Here is a 21,416-nt window from a genome sequence, read left to right as displayed (position 1 = left end):
TTTTTTTTGAGACTGAGTCTGGCTCTGTCGCCCAGGCTGGAGTGCAGTGGCCAGATCTCAGCTCACTGCAAGCTCCGCCTCCCGGGTTTATGCCATTCTCCTGCCTCAGCCTCCGGAGTAGCTGGGACCACAGGCGCCCGCCACCTCGCCCGGCTAGTTTTTTGTATTTTTTAGTAGAGACGGGGTTTCACCGTGTTAGCCAGGATGGTCTCGATCTCCTGACCTTGTGATCCGCCCGTCTCAGCCTCCCAAAGTGCTGGGATTACAGGCTTGAGCCACTGCGCCCGGCTTGACAACTTCAACTTTATGGATTGTTGTGAACGTCCAATAACTTGTGTAAAACTTTTGTAAAACGTTAACTGTGCCAGACACATGCTGGTTTATATGGGTATCAGCTAATTCCTGGATCTAGTCTTTATTTCCACGGATTTAGGGAATCATTTTACATGGTAAAATACGCCCCTCGAACTAACAAGTTCATCCACGGACAAAGCCTGACTTTAGCAGGAACACAAAACACCTGAGCAGGGAGGAGGCGGCCCCTGCCTGGTGCGCATGCGCGACTGTAAAAGCCGTTAGGTCTGTCCCTGGCGCCCGATTAGAATATTTAATTCCAGTTGGAGCGCTTTTCCTCACCTTACTATATTTTATTTCTGGTAAATGCCCACACATTTTAATTTCTGAGAGGCACAAATTCCTCTCAGACTCATTCAAATTGACCAAGTAGTCTTACTAAGGTGACTTTTGTCTCATTGTAAATCCTCAGTAAATTTTGCAGTTTAGGATGATGACGTAATTTTTGCGTAAAAGTAACAACTCATTTCACCGGAAAGGGACCACGACAGGAGCAGGGACTCGAGTTTCTTTTTATTCGGGCACTTCAGTAGTTACCTCTTGCTTGGGGGCGGTGCCGCGTGTGGACCCGATGGACCCCGGCGACGCGGCCATTTTGGAGTCTTCCCTAAGGATCCCTTACCGGTTTTTCGAGACAGTGCTGCCGCCACTGCCCGCGGCCTTGCAGGGCAGGATGAATGTGATAGACCACGTGCGGGACATGGCGGCCGCGGGGCTGCACTCCAACGTGCGGCTCCTCAGCAGCTTGTTACTTACAATGAGTAATAACAACCCGTGAGTTGAGGCGGGGAGCGGCCTGGGGCTGAGGAGAAAGCCGCAGTGGTCTGGGACCGGGGGCTCAGGGCACGCGGGAACAGGCGGGAAGGAGCGGCCTCCCGCACCGCGGAGGCTCCGGCGTCTGCGAGGGCGTAGTGGAGCGGAGCAGACTTCGGAGCGCAAGTTGGGTTCACTGGGTGCCGGCGTCAAGTCCTTGCGGAGATGTGGCGAGCGGCGGCTTGGAGAAATAGAAGGCAGAGGCTCTGAGGACGACCCAGGCGAGGGTTTTCTGAGGCACCTGTCGCGGGGTAGCGCGACTGTCACATCGCTGGGCCGAATCCTCCCCTCTCGGCTCCTTCCAGAGAACGTTTTTTTCTCTCGCTGCAGCTCCGGGACCCAGCCTCCTGGTTTTTATGCTCTAGCCCCGCATCTGAGATTGGTCACCCCATTAAGTGTATCAGGAGGGTCCACTTTCTCGCCTTGGGAAACCCCTGAGAACGGGGCCGGGCGCGATGGCTCACGCCTCTAATACCAGCACTTTGGGAGGCCGAGGCGGGAGGATCGCTTGAGCCCAGGAGTTAAGACTAACCTGGGCCACATAGGGAGACCCTGCCTCTATGAAAAATAAAAATTAAACAATTACCCGGGCGTGATTGTGCGTGCCTGAGTTCCCAGCTACTCGGGAGGCTGAGGCAGGAGGATTGCTTGAGCCCAGAAGGTCGAGGCTGCAGTGAGCCGTGATCGCATCACTGCCCTTTACCGTGTGCGACAGAACGACAGCCTGTCTCAAAAAAAGGAAACGGGAGATTCCATTAATGGGTGGGCGTGGCTTCTTTCTTGTTTCATTGAAGCACTGGGCTGATTCCATCCTTGAGTGTCCATCCTTAAGTACGTGTCCCTCTCCTGCTTAAAATCCTTCACTGGCCGGTTGCAGTGACTCACGTCTGTAACCCCAGCACTTTGGGCGGCCGAGGCAGGCGGATCACGAGGTCAGGAGATCGAGATCATCCTGGCTAACACGGTGAAACCCCGTCTCTACTAAAAAAAATACAAAAAAATTAGCCGGGTGTGGTGGCGGGCACCTGTAGTCCCAGCTACTGGGGAGGCTGAGGCAGAAGAATGGCGTGAACCCGGGAGGCAGAGCTTGCAGTGAGCCGAGATCGCGCCGCTGCACTCCAGTCTGGGCGACAGAGCGAGACTCCGTCTTAAAAAAAAAAAAAAAATCCTTTATTGCACTCATGAAAATTATTTCCCATGGCCTCCGAAGGGAAATATCTGCCCTTCACTCTCTGCTACTTCATCTCATTACTGTGTTCACTGCTCTCCAGCCTCTCTGGCTATTCTTTCTGTTATTTATTTATTTTTATGTATTTTTGTTTTTTTTGAGACAGAGCCTTGCTCTGTCGCCCAGGCTGGATGGAGTTCAGTGGCGCGATCTCGGCTCACTGCAGCCTCCGCCTCCTGGGTTCAAGCGATTCTCCTGCCTCAGCTTCCCAAGTAGCTGGGATTACAGGCGAGTGCCACACGCCCAGGTAATTTTTGTAATTTTAGTAGAAACGGAGTTTCAATATATTGACCAGTCTGGTCTTGAACTCCTGACCTCAGGTGATCCCACCACCTCGGCCTCCCAAAATTTTGGGATTACAGGCGTGAGCCACCACGCTTGGCCTCTTTGTGTTATTTGAATGTACCAAGCGTGTTCTCTGGGCCCTTGTACTTGCTGTTCCTGCTGCAACGGTCCTTATCTCAGCGCTGCCTCCTCCTTCAGGTTTTAGCCTGAACATCTCTCCCAGAGAACCTTCTCTGACTCCCAGGACTCTCAGGTACTCCCACTTTTCTACCCTTTGCATCGCCTAGCAATTGAAAGCACAGTGGATGTGCGCATTAAGCACTCACATGCTTATTGAGTGTGTTGAGGAAGTGAGTACAACCTCAGGGAGGTGGAATACCCTTGTCTGAGTTCACACATCTAATAAATGGAGGAGTACAATGTCTGGACCTGGTCTTCTCTGACTGGAGAGTCTCCATTCTGAGCCACCAGTCTGCTACCTCCAAATGGCATTATCATGGAAACTTCTACTCTGTAGATGTATTAGTGTTTGGCCTGCTATAGAAGCTGGTCTAGGTCAGAAGGGAAAGGTCCTTAAAGTGCTTACAATGCAGCTGCTGCTGCCCATTGGATTTTCATGAGTGTGCTTTGGTGTTTTGTTTTGTTTTGCTTTTCAGTCAGAGTCTTGCTCTGTTGCCCAGGCTGGAGTGCAGTGGTGCAATCTTGGCTCACTACAGCCTCCACCTCCCAGGCTCAAGCAATCCTCCCACCTCAGCCTCCTGAGTAACAGGGATTACAGATTCGCACCACCATGCCCGGCTAATTTTTTTTTTTTAATAGAGATGGAGTTTTATCATGTTGACCAGGCTTGTCTCGAACTCCTGACCTCAAGTGATCCCCATGACTTAGGCCTCCCAAAGTGCTTGGATTACAGGCGTGAGCCACCGAGCCCGGCCTCATTAGTGTGCTTTGGACCTTACTAGTGAGACCCATCATTTTGCCACCATCCACTTCATGTTGACAGGAGCCCTGGTCTCTGTCAGCCTTCTGTGTTTATTCTGGAACCTTTCACTTGGTTCTTGGTTCTGAGTGATTTGTCAAAGCATAGTTTCCATGTTTGGAGATTTAGGCCCTACTTGCTCTTAGTTCTCAAAGATGTTACAGGAGAGTTTGAAACAGTTTAATTCTCTGGCTAGACTAAGTTTAGCCCATGCTTTTTCATGTTAGGTTAGATTGGCAGTTTCCTAGCTTTAGGACATGTTCAGGTTTCTGCCCTTCATGGTTTATACTTTAAAATTTCTTGTGGAATAGGCAGTAGACACTGTTAAATTCAAACAGTGGAGAAGGGGCATGCAGATCAGTATCTTTCCCTGAGTCTTGAACCTCACTCCACCATTTCCTTTCTCCAGAGGCAGTAACTATTTTTTCCTGTGTCATTACAGAGGTAACTTATGCATGTGTAAGTAGACATGTATGTTATATGAATATCTGAATGCCTTCTGTGGGTGTAATAATACTTTTGTATCCAGGCATCAGATGGTTATTTCTCACTACATACATAGAATCACAGAGTTTGAAGAGAACTTAAGTCATCTGGACTATACTTTTTTGTTGTGTTGTTTTTTTTGGGGGGGAGACTGAGTCTCGCTCTGTCACCAAGGCTGGAGTGCGGTGGCGTGATCTCGGCTCACTGCAGCTTCCGCCTCCTGGGTTCAAGCAGTTTTCCCTCAGCCTTCCAAGTAGCTGGGTTTACAGGTGCCCACCACCACGCCTGGCTGATTTTCGTATTTTTAGTAGAGACAGGGTTTCAACATGCTGGCCAGGCTGGTCGAACTCCTGACCTCAGGTGATCCTCCCACCTTAGCCTCCCAAAGTGCTGGGATTACAGGCATGAGCCACCGCTCCCGGCCGTTTTTTGTTTGTTTGTTTGTTTATTTATGAGACAGAGCCTCTCTCTGTCACCCAGGCTGGAGTGCAGTGGCGGGATCTTGGCTAACTGCAAGCTCTGCCTCCCGGGTTCAAGTGATTCTCCTGCCTCAGCATCTAAGTAGCTAGGATTATAGGCGTAAGCCATCGTGCATGGCCACAGTAATGCAATTCTTTGGGTTTTAGAGTATTTACAAAATTGTATGGTCATCACCATGATCTAATTCCAGAAAGTTTTCATTACTTCAACGAAAAGAAACCCTGTGGCCTGGGATTACAGGCGTAAGCCACTGCGCCCGGCCTTTTTTTTTTTTTTTAAAGACAGAGTTTCACTCTTGTTGCCCAGGCTGGAGTGCAGTGGCGCAATCTCGGCTCATAGCAACCTCCGCCTCCCGGGTTCAAGCGATTCTCCTATCTCAACCTCCCGAGTAGCTGGGATTACAGGCATGCGCCACCATGCCCAGCTAATTTTGTATTTTTAGTGGAGACGGTTTCACCATGTTGGTCAGGCTAGTCTTGAACTCCTGACCTCAGGTGATCCGCCTGCCTTGGCCTCCCAAAGTGCTGGGATTACAGGCGTGAGCCACTACGCCCAGCCCCCCATTCTCCTTTTATAGTGGCATTTTCTTTAGTTTTTTTGTTTTTGTTTTGTTTTGTTTTGAGATGGGGTCTCACTCGGTCGCCAGGCTGGAGTGCGAGTGCGATGGTGCAATCTCGGCTCACTATAACTGGAATCCCAGAACTTTGGAAGACCGATGCAGGTAGATTACTTGAGGTCAGGAATTTGAGACCAGCCTGGCCAACATAACGAAACCCTGTGTCTACTAAAAAAAAAAACAAAAATTAGCTGGGCGTGGTGGCACGTGCCTGTAATCTCAGCTACTCTGGAGGCTGAGGAAGGAGAATCGCTTGAACCTGGGAGGTGGAGGTTGCAGTGAGCTGAGATCGCGCCACGGCACTCCAGCCTGGATGATAGAGTGAGAATCCATTTCAAAAAAAAAAAAAAAAAGTTGGGGGAGCTTGGATTGAAAGGGAGGAAAAGATGTATTACATTTTCTCTATCTCCTACTGGATTTGATTCATAGGTATCATTGCTTTAATGTTAAAGAAAGATTATATTGAGCAATAGATATATTTATCATATTAGCATAGAGTTCAGCTTTCAACTTTCATGGTTCTTTAGGGACTAGCACTCAGGGTACATTGACTCTTTTGTAAGCTGTCATTATACAAGGCTTTGCGCTAGGCTTATGTAGACACTTAACAGTGTTCCTTCTAAAATTTCAAAATAACCTATGTAGGGGATATACTTTCTTTGTTTTCTAGTGAGTTATTCTCCCCATCTCAGAAGTACCAGCTTTTGGTGTATCATGCAGATTCTCTCTTTCATGATAAGGAATATCGGAATGCTGTGAGTAAGTATACCATGGCTTTACAGCAGAAGAAAGCGCTAAGTAAAACTTCAAAAGTGAGACCTTCAACTGGAAATTCTGCATCTACTCCACAAAGTCAGGTAATCGAAGATAGAATTGTGATTTTTTTTTTTTTTTTTTGAGAAAGACTCCAAAAATTTAGAACAGGGCTCCCCAGGCCCCAGTGCCTGGTCTGTTAGGAACCAGGCTGCACAGCAGGAGGTGGGTGGAGGGCTAGTGAATATTACTGCCTGAGCTCCGCCTCCTGTCAGATCAGCTGTAGCATTAGATTCTCACAGGAACACAAACCCTATTGTGAACTACACTTGCTAGGATCTAGGTTGTGTGTTCCTTATCATAATCTGACTAATGCCTGATGATCTGAGGTGGAACGGTTTCATCCTGAAACCACCCTCTCACTCCCCATCTCTGGAAAAATTGTCTTTCATGAAACTGGTCCCTGGTGTCAAAAAGGTTGGGGACCGCTGATTTAGGTGATAGCTGATTAGTTGTAAAAGATGAGGCCAGGCACAGTGGCTCACACCTGTAATCCAAGCACTTCGAGAGGCTAAGGTGGGAGGACTTGAGGTCAGGAGTTTGAGACTAGCCTCGGCAACATAGTGAGACTCCTGTCTTTACACAGCTGGGCATGGTGGCACACACCTGTAGTCCTAGCTACTGAGGAGGCCAAGGTGGGAGGATTGCTTGAGACTAGGAGTTCAAGACTGCAGTAAATTATGTTGGCATCACTGCATTGCAGGACTCCAGCCTGGCAACTGGGCTCTGCAGCCTGGGCAACAGAGCGAGACCCTGTCTCAAAAAAAGAATTACTGGGTCATATGATAACTGTGTTTAACGTTTTGAGGTACTTTCATATTGTTGGAATAATGTTTCAAAGAGATATTTTCATTGTCTTTTAGTGTCTTCCATCTGAAATTGAAGTGAAATACAAAATGGCTGAATGTTACACAATGCTAAAACAAGATAAAGATGCCATTGCTATACTTGATGGGATCCCTTCAAGACAAAGAACTCCCAAAGTAAGTTGAATGTTTGTGTGTTTTTCTCCTCAGCCCTCCTAACCTTGCTCCCTCCCTCCATGTTTTCTCATGCATTAAGGAGTCCATCTGAACATTTTACCCATGATTCTAATTCTCATTTTCTTCCTCTTCATGGAGTGGGGGACCCTGAAAATTCAGCTGTTGAAAATGATAACTACACATGCTTATTCTTTGGTTTTTTCTTTTTTTCTTTTTTTAATGTTTAACTTAGTATTTTTTGAGACTGAGTCTCACCGTCACCCAAGCTAAAGTGCAGTGGTGTGATTCTGGCTCACTGCAGCTTCAACCTCCCAGGCTTAAGCAATCCTCCCACCTCAGCCTCCCAAATAGCTGGGATTACAGTTGCAAGCTGCCACACCCAGCTAATTTTTTTTTTTTTTTGAGATGGAGTTTTGCTCTTGTTGCCCAGGCTGGAGTGCAATAGCATGGGGGCTCACTGCAACCTCCGTCTCCTAAGTACAAGCGATTCTCATGCCTCAGCCTCCCGAGTAGCTGGGATTACAGGCACCTGCCACCATACCAGTCTAATTTTTTTGTATTTTTAGTAGAGATGGGGTTTTGCCATGTTGGCCAGGCTGGTCTTGAACTCCTGACCTCAGGTGATCCGCCCACCTTGGCCTCCCAAAGTGTTGGGATTATAGGCGGGAGCCACTGCGCCCAGCCAATTTTTTTTATTTTTGGTAGAGACAAGGTTCCACTGTGTTGCCCAGGCTGGTCTCAAACGCCTGGGCTCAAGTTGTCCTCCCACTTTGGCCTCCCAAAATGCTGGGATTATAGGTGAGACACCACTCCACGCCTATTTTTTATTTTTGTTTTGTTTTTTTGTTTTGAGACAGAGTCTTGCTCTGTCTCCCAGGCTGAAGTGCAGTGGTGCAATCTTGGCTCACTGCAGCCACCACCTCCCAGGTTCAAGTGATTCTCCTGCCTCAGCCTCCCAAGTAGCTGGGACTACAGGCACCCACCACCACCACCACCACTCCTGGCTAATTTTTGTATTTTTGGTAGAGATGGTGTTTCACCATATTGGCCAGGCTGGTCTTGAACTCCTGACTTTGTGATTTGCCTGCTGCGGCCTCCTAAAGTGGATTACAGGCGTGAGCCACCATGCCCGGCCTTTTTTTTTTTTTTTTTCTAGAGGGAGGTTCATTCTTGTTGCCCAGGCCGGAGTGCAATGGCACAATCTCAGCTCACTGCAACCTCCGCCTCCTGGGTTCAAGTGATTCTCCTGCCTCAATCTCCCGAGTAGCTGGGATTACAGACATGCACCACCATGCCCGACTAATTTTGTATTTTTAGTAGAGACGGGGTTTCTCCATGTTGGTGAGGCTGGTCTTGAACTCCTGACCTCAGGTGGTCTACCCACCTCGGCCTCCCAGAGTGCTGGGATTACAGGCATGAGCCACCGCACCCGGCCCCCCCCCGCCCCCTCTCTCTCTCTCCCTCCCCCTCCCCCCCTCTCTCTCTCTCTCTCTCTATATATATATATATATATATTATATATATTACATAATATATAATATATATATAAAATATATATTTTTTTTAGAGATAGTCTCCACTGTGTTGCCCAGGTTGGTCTCAAACTTCTGGGCTCAAATTGTCCTCCCACCTTAGCCTCCCAAATTGCTGGGATTACAGGTGCGAGCCACTGCACCTGGCCTCTTCGTGTTTTTGTTTTTAAGTGAAAGTGAGTTTACTAATAAAATAAAGGAATAAAGAATGGCTACTCCATAGGCAGAGAAGCCTTTGATGTTTCTTATTTTTTTTTTTTTTTTTTTTTGGAGACGGAGTCTCGCTCTGTCACCCAGGCTGGAGTGCAGTGGCCGGATCTCTGCTCACTGCAAGCTCCGCCTCCCGGGTTTATGCCATTCTCCTGGCTCAGCCTCCCGAGTAGCTGGGACTACAGGCGCTCGCCACCTCACCCGGCTAGTTTTTTGTACTTTTTAGTAGAGACGGGGTTTCACCGTGTTAGCCAGGATGGTCTCGATCTCCTGACCTTGTGATCCGCCCGTCTCGGCCTCCCAAAGTGCTAGGATTACAGGCTTGAGCCACCGCGCCCGGCCTGATGTTTCTTATTATAGGAAATAATGATTTATTTGCAAAACACTTCCAGGTGGTAAACATACTTTTTTAGAACTTCATTTTTTGCCCTCCATAGGTGTACCCCTTTGGTAATGGGGGTGGTTTTATTCCTTTGTTTTCAAACTTAATACTGTAAGATTCTTTTATCCTTATTTATGTGTAGAATATGTCTTTGTGTTTGATTTGGCAGCATATTACAGTGAAGAAAACACCTTTAATTAAAATCAAAATATCTGGTGTCTAGTTTGAGTTTAGGGCATACAAGGTGTGTGCAGTGCAAACTTGGGCATGTTACTAATTTGTGAGCTTCGGCCGGGCGCGGTGGCTCAAGCCTGTAATCCCAGCACTTTGGGAGGCCGAGACGGGCGGATCACGAGGTCAGGAGATCGAGACCATCCTGGCTAACATGGTGAAACCCCGTCTCTATTAAGAAATACAAAAAACTAGCCGGGCGAGGTGGCGGGCGTCTGTAGTCCCAGCTACTCGGGAGGCTGAGGCCGGAGAATGGCGTGAACCCGGGAGGCGGAGCTTGCAGTGAGCTGAGATCCGGCCACTGCACTCCATCCAGCCCGGGCGACAGAGCGAGACTCTGTCTCAAAAAAAAAAAAAAAAAATTTGTGAGCTTTACTACTTTTTTATTTATAAAATGAGAAGAATAGTATTTTTTCTGTTAGTTTTATAAATGCTAAATAAGTTCATGAATGTGAGAATATATCAGTGTTTAATATTCTAAGAATACTGTCATGTCTCCCGCCCTGCTCACTTTATTGAAAAACTGTTTTGTGCAACTTTTGCTTAATAATAAGGAATTTTATAGGTAAAATGACGTGTGCATCCTCCTGCCTTTAAAAGATAGGAAATCTAAGCAGCAGGGGCCTGGTGTATTTTAGTTAGTGCTGCTTCATCCAAGTCTTGCTGAACTTTAAAAGTAACCAAACTTGATGAGAACATGTTTAAGCACCTCCTCATATTAAGGTATTATTTACTGTTTTCTGAGTTTTTGAAGCTATTTTTTCAGTATGATTTTGGCTGCTATTAAAAACACTTGAACGTTTATTATGAATTAACCTCTCTCATAATAAGCTTGGATGCTGTATACCAAATCCTGTTCTGGTAACCTATGAAAGTCTTCTCTTACTCCAAGAATAATCTTTTTGCACAGATAAAGAATGTCTGCCGCAATACTCAAGGTATCTTCCTTTTGTAAGAAACCTTTTTTTTTTTTTTTTTTTTGAGACGGAGTCTTGCTGTGTCGCCAGGCTGGAGTGCAGTGGCACGATCTCAGCTCACTGCAACCTCCATCTCCCTACCTCAGCCTTTCGAGTAGCTGGGACTACAGGCGCACACCCCCATGCCTAGCTACTTTTTTGCATTTTAGTAGAGACAGGGTTTCACCATGTTGGCCAGGATGATCTCGGTCTCCTGACCTCAGGTTATCCGCCCGCCTCGGCCTCCCAAAGTGCTGGGATTATAGGTGTAAGCCACCATGCCCGGCCAAGAAGCCATTTTAATTATAAACTTTGAAGGATACTATTCCTTACCTTATTAGAAATATACCATAATCTCCTTCGAAATGACTTGTGGATATTTGTAGGAGTTTTTTTTGGAAAATAGTAATGGCAAAGCATCTCAGCTTTATAGCGTCCACTGCTTGATTTTCATTGCCATCATTCTTAGAGCAACTGTATGAGTCTGCATTTGTCAGTAGTACGTATCCTTCATTCTGTAGTGCTCTTATAGCTAGGAGCAAAGATGTGTGCCTCGAACATAAACCTTTAACATTTACAGTTTTCTTTCCTGTCCGTTAGGGAGTTAACTGGCTTCTCAGTCTGTGTAAAGGACAAGGAAGTGAGTCAAAATATGTCTAAATGAATGTCTGTTAATATATGGTAAACATCGCCACACATTCCCTCACATTTTAAAGGAAAATTTCAGTGTTAGATTATTAAATCTTGGTAAATCTTCACATTTTAAGAGTAAACATACCAACATAGAATTTCTTACTCAGTTTTTAGAAAATGATGACTGCTTGTTTTTATAACTGGTGGAATGTGGCTTTATGATGTTCTTAAGTGAGGATCTATTTTTAAAATAGTTGACTTTTTTTTTTTTTTTTTTTTGAGATGGAGTCTCGCTCTGTTGCCCAGGCTGGATGGAGTACAATGGCATGATCTCAGCTCACTGCAACCTCCGCCTCCTGGGTTCAAGCGATTCTCCTGTCTCAGCCTCCTGAGTAGCTGGGACTACAGGCGCATGCTGCTGCACCTGGCTAATTTTTTGTATTTTAGTAGAGACAGGGTTTCACCACGTTGGCCAGGCTGGTCTCGAACTCCTGACCTTGTAATGCACCCACCTTGGCCTCCCAAAGTGCTAGGATTAGAAGGCGTGAGCCACCACGCCCGGCCAATAACTGACTTTTTCATTAGGTATTACTCAAAACTCATTCTTTTAAAGTGACAGTCAAGTAGCTTAAAGGAAATTTTGATATTTGTTGAGACAGATAGTCCATCAGTCATAGTTTGTTAATATAACCAGCAGTCAAGAAAGGATCTTAGATTTAACTTTTTATTCTTTACAAGTATTGACATCAATCCTGGAGTTTTCCTTTAAGTATTTTTCTTTGCATTTTCAAAATAGTAGCCTAATACGGAAAATCTGAGGCCAAGTAAAAAATAGTTTTATTTTTAGTGTTTCATTATTCCATTGTTTGAATTAGTGTGAATTAATGCTATATTAGATTGTTTTATGTAATGTAGGTCTATAATTGCAACAGATGTTCTTTATCTTGCAACAGATGTTCTTTATCTTCAGAGCCGCTCTTTCTAGTAAATATCTGGCATACCAAGCCACAGATAATCGAAGAGATTGGGGGTTGACCTTTTTTCTTTTGTGCCCTCACACTGACTGCTTCCTTAGGTTAATGATCTAGCAAATACTGTTGTGTTTAAAATCTACTAATTTTGCCAGACACGGTAACTGACACCTGTAATCCCAGCACTTTGGAGACCGAGGTGAGTGGATCACCTGAGGTCAGGAGTTCGAGACCAGCCTGGCCAACATGGTGAAACCCCGTGTCTACTAAAAATACAAAAAAATTTAGCTGGGCGTGGTGGCGGGTGGCTGTAATCCCAGCTACTCAGGAGGCTGAGGCAGGAGAATCACTTGAACCCAGGAGGCAGAGGTTGCAGTGAGCCGAGATGGTGCCATCACACTCTAGCCTGGGTGACAAGCGTGAAACTCCATCTCAGAAAGAAAAAGAGAAAAAATCTAATTTTAAATTGGAATATTGTGTTTATCTGTGTACTATTAGGAAGGTCTTTTATCACTTGCCTATAACTTCTATATTCTTTGGAACTTTTAGATATTCTTTTTTTTTTTGAGACGGAGTCTCGCTCTGTCTCCCAGTCTGGAGTGCAGTGTCACGATCTCGGCTCACTGCAAGCTCTGCTTCCTGGGTTCACGTCATTCTCCTGCCTCAGCCTCCCGAGTAGCTGGGACTACAGGCGCCTGCCACCACGTCCAGCTAATTTTTTGTGTTTTTTAGTAGAGACGGGATTTCACCGTGTTAGCCAGGGTGGTCTCGATCTCCTGACCTCGTGATCCACCCACCTCGGCCTTCCAACGTGCTGGGATTACAGGCGTGACCCACCACATCTGGCCAGAACTTTTAGATTTTCTTGAGTTTTCCCAGTTGCATGTTAGGTAGGATTATTTTAATTTAGCTTTATGAAGTTACATATTTAAATTATGCTAAAATGCAGCTGTCTGCACTCACTGGATTTAAATAGTGTAGCTGATTTTTGTAGCATTACTTTAGTGAGTTAGACAGTACCTACGGGCCAAAGCCTTAAGTGTTAGGCTAGAGTCTAGCCACAAGTCGAATTGTCAGAGAAAAGCCAAGTATTACACTTCTTTATCTGTCTTTCTGTATCATTTCCTATTTAGGAAAGACTGATCTGATCCTTCTTAACTAGCTATGTCAGGAGTTTCTCACTTTCTTATGTGAGATAGTTCATCTTCTGTTTTAAGATCAAGAAAGAATCAAGTTAACTAGCATTCTCTACCATTTCTTAAATGAATGTTCCAGTTTCCAGAGGGCAGCATCTTTTGTTCAGATATTACTGGGCCTTGTGGGAAGGAAATGTGACTTTCCTCTTAGGGATAGGAGGAGCTAGGGAAAGGAAAGGTAGTAATTTCTTCTTTCTTTTGGAGAATGGGGTCAGTCTCCCTTTATTTGCACAGGGTTGTGGGTAGATTTTCCAGTAAAAAGTAAATAACTGGTAATGAAAATTAGGACTTCTTCATGGTGAGAGATTTTCTTTGCAGTATACACTTATTTTACTATCTGTTGTTTGTGTTTATACAGATAAACATGATGCTGGCAAACCTGTACAAGAAGGCTGGTCAGGAGCGCCCTTCAGTCACCAGCTATAAGGAGGTGCTGAGGCAGTGCCCATTAGCCCTTGATGCCATTCTAGGTAGAGATATTTTCTGCCTGTTTTCATGGCATGTTTACTGTCAAAGATAGTAGTTCTCAATCTTGGCTGTACATTAGAATAACTTTATTTTTTAAAAGTTCCCCTCCAGAGAGTGATTTAATAGGATTCTGTTGTCACATATTCAGTCAAGAAATACTTAATCATGGTTTTTGGCTGGGCACAGTGGCTCACACCTGTAATCCTAGCACTTTGGGAGGCTGAGGTGGGTGGATTGCCTGAGCTCAGGAGTTCAAGACCAGCTTGGGCAACATGGCACAACCCCGTCTCTACTAAAAATACAGAAATTAGCCAGGCATGGTGGCACATGCCTGTAGTCCCAGCTCCTCGGGAGGCTGGGGCATGAGTATCACTTGAACCCAGGAAAGTGGAGGTTGCAGTGAACTGAGATTGTGCCACTGCATTCCAGCCCAGGGGGACAGAGCAAGACTCTGTCTCAAAAAGAAAAGAAATACTAAAATATGTTTTTTCTGTCATGCATTGCTCAGAATAGGGAAGCAGTTGCCTTTTAGCCGAGGGAAAACATAGCTCGTTGCTCCTTGCATGTGGAAGAGAGATATCATGCCTTACTTTCTTTCTTCTGCTTTTTGTTGGTTTAGGCTTGCTGTCCCTTTCTGTAAAAGGGGCAGAGGTGGCGTCCATGACAATGAATGTGATCCAAACCGTGCCTAACTTGGACTGGCTATCTGTGTGGATCAAAGCGTATGCTTTTGTGCACACCGGTGACAACTCAAGAGCAATCAATACCATCTGGTGAGAGCCACAAAGTTAATTCAGTGTTTTTGAGGCCTTTGCTTGTCTGGAATTCTGGTGTATCTGAAGTAACAAAAAGAAAAATGAGATGCTTCTCTCTTGGTGCTGCAGCCAGTCTCTGGGATGTGTTAGTCTTTTATACTGAATGGTCCCAAATATAATCATGTAATCATCTCTGTTGGGGACCTGTAAAAATATAAATCTGACTGAGTTTAGCTCTGCACCTGCATAGGTAGTAACCCTTGCGAAGCAAAGCCGGCTACCTTGGTGTGTCATTTTTTTGTTTTTTTCGAGACAAGATTTCTCTCTCTCTCACCCAGGCTGGAGTGCAGTGGCATAGTCACAGCTCAGTGTAGCCTTGACCTGTCAATCTCCTGGGCTCAAACCATCCCCCTGCTCAACCTCCTGATTATCTGGGACTACAGGTGCATGCCACTACACCCAGCTAATTTTCGTATTTTTTTTGTAGAGATGGGATTTCACCATGTTGCCCAAGCTGGTCTTGAATTCCTGGGCTCAAGTGATTCTCTCACCTGGGCTTCCCAAAGTACTGGGATTATAGACGTGAGCCACTATGTCTGGCCTTGGTGTATCATTCTTCAACCTGGAAGAAAATCATTTTGCACTCACCAGAAGCTTAGTTTATTGCAACATCTAACCTGGCTTGCCTTCTTGGGACTAGGGATTTTCTTTATATTCAGATAAAGTTCAAGGACAAGAAGAGGCTTGGGCTTGTGTTATGCAAAGTCATTTACTTGAGTAATAAATAGGTGTCACTTGTGAATGACATTACTTTTTTTTTTTTTTTTTTTTTGAGACGGAGTCTCGCTGTGTCGCCCAGGCTGGAGTGCAGTGGCCAGATCTCAGCTCACTGCAAGCTCCGCCTCCCGGGTTTTTACGCCATTCTCCTGCCTCAGCCTCCCGAGTAGCCGGGACTACAGGCGCCTGCCACCTCGCCCGGCTAGTTTTTCGTATTTTTTTAGTAGAGACGGGGTTTCACCGTGTTAGCCAGGATGGTCTCGAACTCCTGACCTCGTGATCCGCCCGTCTCGGCCTCCCAAAGTGCTGGGATTACAGGCTTGAGCCACCGCGCCCGGCCGAATGACATTACTTTTAACACCACGTAGCGTATGTTGTGTTCTGAAGAACTGCCACCACAAAGTTATTTGTTTGTACTGAGAGATTTCTGCTTTATTCTGTATTTTTGCTATCCTGTCCTATATAACTTTTTTTAAAGTCATAAGCTTAAAGTTTTTTATTATGAAGACTTTTATATTTATGCAAAAGAAAATACTATCTGTATGACCAATCATCCAGATTCAACAACTAAGAGGATTTATAATAGATTTAAAGGTTCAATGTTTAATAAATATCTTAAAGTTCACTAGAGAAAAAATCCTTATTGCGAGATAACGTGGACCTACTGGGAAGCTTAGCAGATCTGTACTTCAGAGCCGGAGACAATAAAAACTCTGTCCTCAAGTTTGAACAGGCACAGATGTTGGATCCTTATCTGATAAAAGGTAAGTAATTCTTGGGGCAGGAAGACAGTGGCTGTTGTTGGGGGGGATCAGAGATAATAGGGAGAATATGCAGCATGAATGCTCGATACCAAGTTTCATAGAAATAGTGTATAAAACTTATAGTAGTCTTTTAGTTTTTTTAGGTCATGACACATGTTTCTAACACTTAGGTAATTCCATTTAAGCAGTTGTTTTTGATTGAATTCAAGTGTCTTCTCCCCACAGATCATTATTTGGCTTTTTTTCTTTTGAGGGGGTCATAGGTCCTCCTTATGACTTACAAATTTATGATGTGCCTGACTGAGAATTTGAATGGCATCCCTAAAACCATAATATCCTTTTAGGGAATTTTGTTTTACCGTATCCTTAGTATAATTAAAAAGGAATAATAAAGGGATAAGGTGATTAAAGACAGTAATTAGGCGTGAACAACAGAAAAATCACTGATCTTAAAAAAGATTGCAGGTGACAGGTAATCTTCACAGGGACCTCCAAGAGATGGCAGTTGGGACACTGGCAGTGAGTACTCAGGAATAGTGGGAAATAAGGTCAGATAGATATGCTGTCTATTTGTAAAGGCCCAAAAAAGGCCATCAGAAAAACAAGGCCTTGTGACAATAAACAGTCTTGTGAGCTCTTAACCCAGGGGAATGGTGGAGCTAGGAAGGGGCCATTCCAAGCATTTAGATGAGGAAACAGATCTAGAAAAATGGATTTGTTTGCACAAGATCTCCCTCTCGCCTCAAGTGCTTATTCCTCTTCTGCAAGCTCCCTGCACCCATGATGAAAATGGTGTTTTAGAAATACTAGTCTGGCAGCAGCTGGCAGCTTGGAATCTCAGACCCAGGCCCAGGAGCCAGCAGGAGCATTATAGTAATCTTGGCTTGAGAGGAATTTTCATGGGAATCTGAAGGGGGATAACAAGGGATGGAAGAGAATGGTGGCAAGAGATAGGTAACAGCATAGGTCCCTTTTTATAGAATGTGGGTGAGAATAAAACGGGGGCTGGGGAGAGGCAGTGATTTTTTGTTTGCTTGTTTGTTTGAGACGGAGTTTCACTCTTGTCGCCCAGGCAGGAGTGCAGTGGCACAATCTTGGCTCACTGCAACCTCAGCCTCCTGGTTAAAGTGACTCTCCCACCTCAGCCTCCCGTGTAGCCGGGATTATAGGTGCCCGCCACCACACCCAACTAATTTTTGTATTTTTTTAGAGGAGACGGGAGTTTCACCATGTTAGCCAGGATGGTCTGCAGCTCCTGACCTTAGGTAATCCACCCGCCTCAGTCTCCCTAAGTGTTGGGATTACAGGCCTGAGCCACTGTGCCCAGCCTGAGGCGGTGATCTTTTTTTTTTTTTTGAGACGGAGTCTCGCTCTGTCGCCCAGCCTGGAGTGCAATGGCCGGATCTCAGCTCACTGTAAGCTCCGCCTCCCGGGTTTACGCCATACTCCTGCCTCAGCCTCCCGAGTAGCTGGGACTGTATACAGGCGCCCGCCACCTTGCCCAGCTAGTTTTTTGTATTTTTTAGGAGAGACGGGGTTTCACCGGGTTAGCCAAGATGGTCTCGATCTCCTGACCTCGTGATCCGCCCGCCTCGGCCTCCCAAAGTGCTGGGATTACAGACTTGAGCCACCGCGCCCGGCCGAGGTGGTGATCTTTAATGAACTACATTTTGGATAGAACTACAAGTTTTTTGGGAATAGGCCAACTTTTTCTGAGACTGACTGGCTTTTCAGCAGCATGTTTCTGATGGTCTAGAACTCTTGAAAGAGAAACCTTACTTGATGCCTTTTTCTGGGCCTTTTCTGGTTGGGTTGGGTTCGGGTAGCTGTATATCACGCCACAGGAGAGAGGGGCAAACACTTCCTGAAAATTGCAGGCTTTCAAATTGTGAGGTAGGTTGTTCTGCTCCTTTGTTTTTTTGTTTTTTTGTTTTGTCTTTTTTTTTTTTGTGAGACGGAGTCTCACTCTATCGCCCAGTCTGGAGTGCAGTGACGCGATCTCGGCTCACTGCAACCTCCACCTCCCGGGTTTAAGCAGTTCTCTGCCTCAGCTTCTTGAGTAGCTGGGATTACAAGTGTGTGCCACCATGCCCAGCAAGTTTTTGTATTTTTAGTAGAGACAACGTTTCACCACCTTGGCCAGGCTGGTCTTGAACTCCTGCCTCGGCCTCCCAAAGTGCTGGGATTATAGGCATGAGTCACCATGCCCAGCCTCCTTTGGTTTTTGGTTTTGTTTTTGTTGTTAGAGACAGGGTCTCACTCTGTCACTCAGGCTGGAGTGGCTCAAACATAGCTCACTGCAGCCTTGACCTCCTGGGCACAAGCAGTCCTCCTGCCTTAGCCTCCTGAGTAGCTGGGACCAAAGGCATGTGCCACTGTGCTTGGCTAATTTTTTTTTCTTTTTATTTTATTTTATTTATTTACTTTTTTATTTTATTTTATTTTTTATTTTTTTTTTTTTTTTTGAGACAGAGTCTCGCTTAGTCGCCCAGGCTGGAGTGCAGTGGCGCGATCTCGGCTCACTGCAAGCTCCGCCTCCCGGGTTCACGCCATTCTCCTGCCTCAGCCTCCCAAGTAGCTGGGACCACAGGCGCCCGCCGCCTCGCCCGGCTAATTTTTTGCATTTTTAGTAGAGACGGGGTTTCACCATGTTAGCCAGGATGGTCTCGATCTCCTGACCTCGTGATCCGCCCGCCTCGGCCTCCCAAAGTGCTGGGATTACAGGCGTGAGCCACCGCGCCCGGCCTATTTACTTTTTTAGACATAGTCTTACTCTGCCGCCCAGGCTGGAGTACAGTGGTGCAATCTCGGCTCACTGCAGCCTCCGCCCTCCGAATTCAAGCAGTTCTCCTGCCTCAGCCTCTCGAGTAGCTGGGATTACAGGCGCCTGCCACTGTACCCAGCTAATTTTTTGTATTTTTAGTAGAGACAGGGTTTCACCATCTTGGCCAGGCTGGTCTTGAATTCCTGACCTCGTCATCCACCTGCCTTGGCCTCCCAAAGTGCTGGGATTACAGGCATGAGCCACCACGCCTGGCCCTTCTTTTTTTTTGAGATGGAGTCTCGCTCTGTAGCCAAGGCTGGAGTGCAATGGTGTGATTCGGCTCGCTGCAACCTCCGCCTCTCTGGTTCAAGCGATTCTCCTGTCTCAGCCTCCTGAGTAGCTGGGATTACAGGCACACGCCACTATGCCCAGCTAATGTTTGTATTTTTAGTAGAGATGGGATTTCACCTGTTAGCCTGTTCTCGAACTCCTGACCTCGTGATCTGCCTGCCTCAGCCTCCCAAAGTGCTGGGTTTACAGGCATGAGCCACCACACCCAACCACTTGGCTAATATTTTAAAATTTATGTGGAGAACAGGGTCTTACCATATTGCCCAGGCTGGTCTTGAACTTCTGGGCCCAGGTGATACTCCTGCCTCCGCCACCCAGAGTGCCAGGATTACAGGTGTGAGCCACCATGCCCAGCTGGGTTTTGCATTTTCTTTTTTTTTTTTTTGAGACGGAGTCTCAGTCTGTCGCCCAGGCAATGCAGTGGCGTGATCTTGGCTCACTGCAACCTACGTCTTCCTGGTTCAAGTGATCCTCCTGCCTCAGCCTCCCAAGTAGCTGGGAGTACAGGCGCGTGCCACTATGCCCGGCTAATTTTTTGTATTTTTAGTAGAGACAGGGTTTCACTGTGTTAGCCAGGATGGTCCTGATCTCCTGACCTCATGATCCACCTGCCTTGACTTCCTAAAGTGCTGGGATTACAGGTGTGAGCCCCTGCTCCCGGCCTGGGTTTTGCATTTTAATAGTCACTTTGTAGGAAACTGGAAATAGTAGTGGGAGGAGCCTGTGATGGTGGAAAGGGCTTAGCCCCTGCAGGAGCTGGGGCCTCAACATGGGGTCTGATATTGGGTGCTAGTCCTGTATGTGGGACCCCTGCTTCTCTGCTTAAAACACCTCTTCTGTGTCCTCCTTTTCTAGGAATGGATGTATATGGCTACCTATTGGCACGAGAAGGGCGGCTGGAGGATGTTGAGAACCTTGGATGCCGCCTTTTCAATATCTCTGATCAGCATGCAGAACCGTGGGTGGTTTCTGGGTATGATTATGCCTTCTTTCTCCCCAGTTGTCAGTAGATTAAGAGATTGTGGTTGCTCCTGAAGAGAATATAAATTGAAAGCTCAGGTTTAAGAGGTAATCGCCTGGCCAGGCATGATGGCTCATGCCTGTAATCTCAACACTTTGGGAGACTGAGACAGGTGGATTGCTTGAGGCCAGGAGTTCGAGACGAGCCTGGCCATCGTGGCAAAACCCCTGTCTCTACTAAAAATACAAAAGTTGTGTGCGGTGGCTCACGCCTGTAATCCCAGCACTTTGGGAGGCCAAGGTGGGTGGATCGCTTGAGGTCAGGAGTTTGAAACTAGCCTGACCAACATGATGAAACCCCATCTCTACTGAAAATACAAAAATTAGCCAGGTGTGGTGGTAGGCATCTGTAATCCCAGCTACTTGGGAGGCTGAGGCAGGAGAATTGCTTGAATCTGGGAGGCAGAGGTTGCAGTGAGCCAAGATCACACCATTTCACTCCAGCCTAGGTGACAGAGCAAGACTCCATCTAAAAAAAAAAAAAAAAAGTTAGTCGGGCATGGTGGCGCACGCCTGTAATCCCAGCTACTCGGGAGGCTGAGACAGGAGAATCGCTTGAACCCAGGAGGCAGAGGTTGCAGTGAGCCAAGATCGTGCCACTGCATTCCAGATGGGTAGCAGAGTGAGTTTTTGTCTCAAAAATAAATAAATAAAATTAAAAGAGGTAATTACTTGAGGCCAGGAGTTTGAGACCAGCCTGGGCAGTGTAGCAAGACTCTCTCTCTCTCTCTCTCTCTCTCTCTCTCTCTCTCTCTCTCTCTGTCTCTCTCTCTCTCTCTATATATATATATATATACACACACACACATAAGTATATGTATATTTTTTTTTTTTTTTTTGAGACGGAGTCTCGCTCTGTAGCCCAGGCTGGAGTGCAGTGGCCGGATCTCAGCTCACTGCAAGCTCCGCCTCCCGGGTTCACGCCATTCTCCGGCCTCAGCCTCCCGAGTAGCTGGGACTACAGGCGCCCGCCACCTCGCCCGGCTATTTTTTGTATTTCTTAGTAGAGACGGGGTTTCACCGTGTTGGTCAGGATGGTCTCGATCTCCTGACCTCGTGATCCGCCCATCTCGGCCTCCCAAAGTGCTGGGATTACAGGCTTGAGCCACCGCGCCCGGCCTGTATATGTATATATTTTTAAAAGGATAATCAGTCCTGGATTCAAATCATGGTTTTTGACTCTGGATGCATTATTTATCTATCTAGGTCTGTATTCTCATTTGGAAAATGGGCTAATAACCTCTCCTTCTAGGGTTAAGCATTAACTGAGTTGGTGAATGCTTTGTGCTTAGTACTGAGCCATCAGTGATGGGGCCAGAAGATGCTCCTTTGTTATTAACCTGGCTTTACAAATTCTCCTAATGCCTCT

At 46.3% G+C, this 21,416-nt stretch overlaps 1 protein-coding gene across 2 annotated transcripts in view; it reads left to right on the top strand.

The window, feature by feature from the left end:
• Positions 1 to 550: 550 nt before the first annotated feature.
• The window catches only part of ANAPC7 (anaphase promoting complex subunit 7), a 30,096-nt gene continuing 9,230 nt past the window's right edge, over positions 551 to 21,416 (top strand). The window contains exons 1-7 of one of the 2 annotated variants that reach the window (XM_025402710.1): positions 551 to 1,128; positions 5,912 to 6,098; positions 6,918 to 7,037; positions 13,507 to 13,618; positions 14,236 to 14,389; positions 15,770 to 15,912; positions 19,883 to 20,000. In XM_025402710.1, coding sequence (XP_025258495.1) covers positions 926 to 1,128; positions 5,912 to 6,098; positions 6,918 to 7,037; positions 13,507 to 13,618; positions 14,236 to 14,389; positions 15,770 to 15,912; positions 19,883 to 20,000 — 1,037 coding nt within the window. In that variant the 5' untranslated portion in view covers positions 551 to 925. The remainder of the gene's footprint in view (positions 1,129 to 5,911; positions 6,099 to 6,917; positions 7,038 to 13,506; positions 13,619 to 14,235; positions 14,390 to 15,769; positions 15,913 to 19,882; positions 20,001 to 21,416) is intronic. The other variant, XM_025402711.1, reaches the window with a different exon arrangement.

This window comes from Theropithecus gelada, chromosome 11, assembly GCF_003255815.1.
Source record: "Theropithecus gelada isolate Dixy chromosome 11, Tgel_1.0, whole genome shotgun sequence".
Classification (NCBI taxonomy): domain Eukaryota; kingdom Metazoa; phylum Chordata; class Mammalia; order Primates; family Cercopithecidae; genus Theropithecus; species Theropithecus gelada.
The sequence above is the reverse complement of the archived record's forward strand: the minus strand, read 5'-3'. Positions and strand labels throughout refer to the sequence as shown.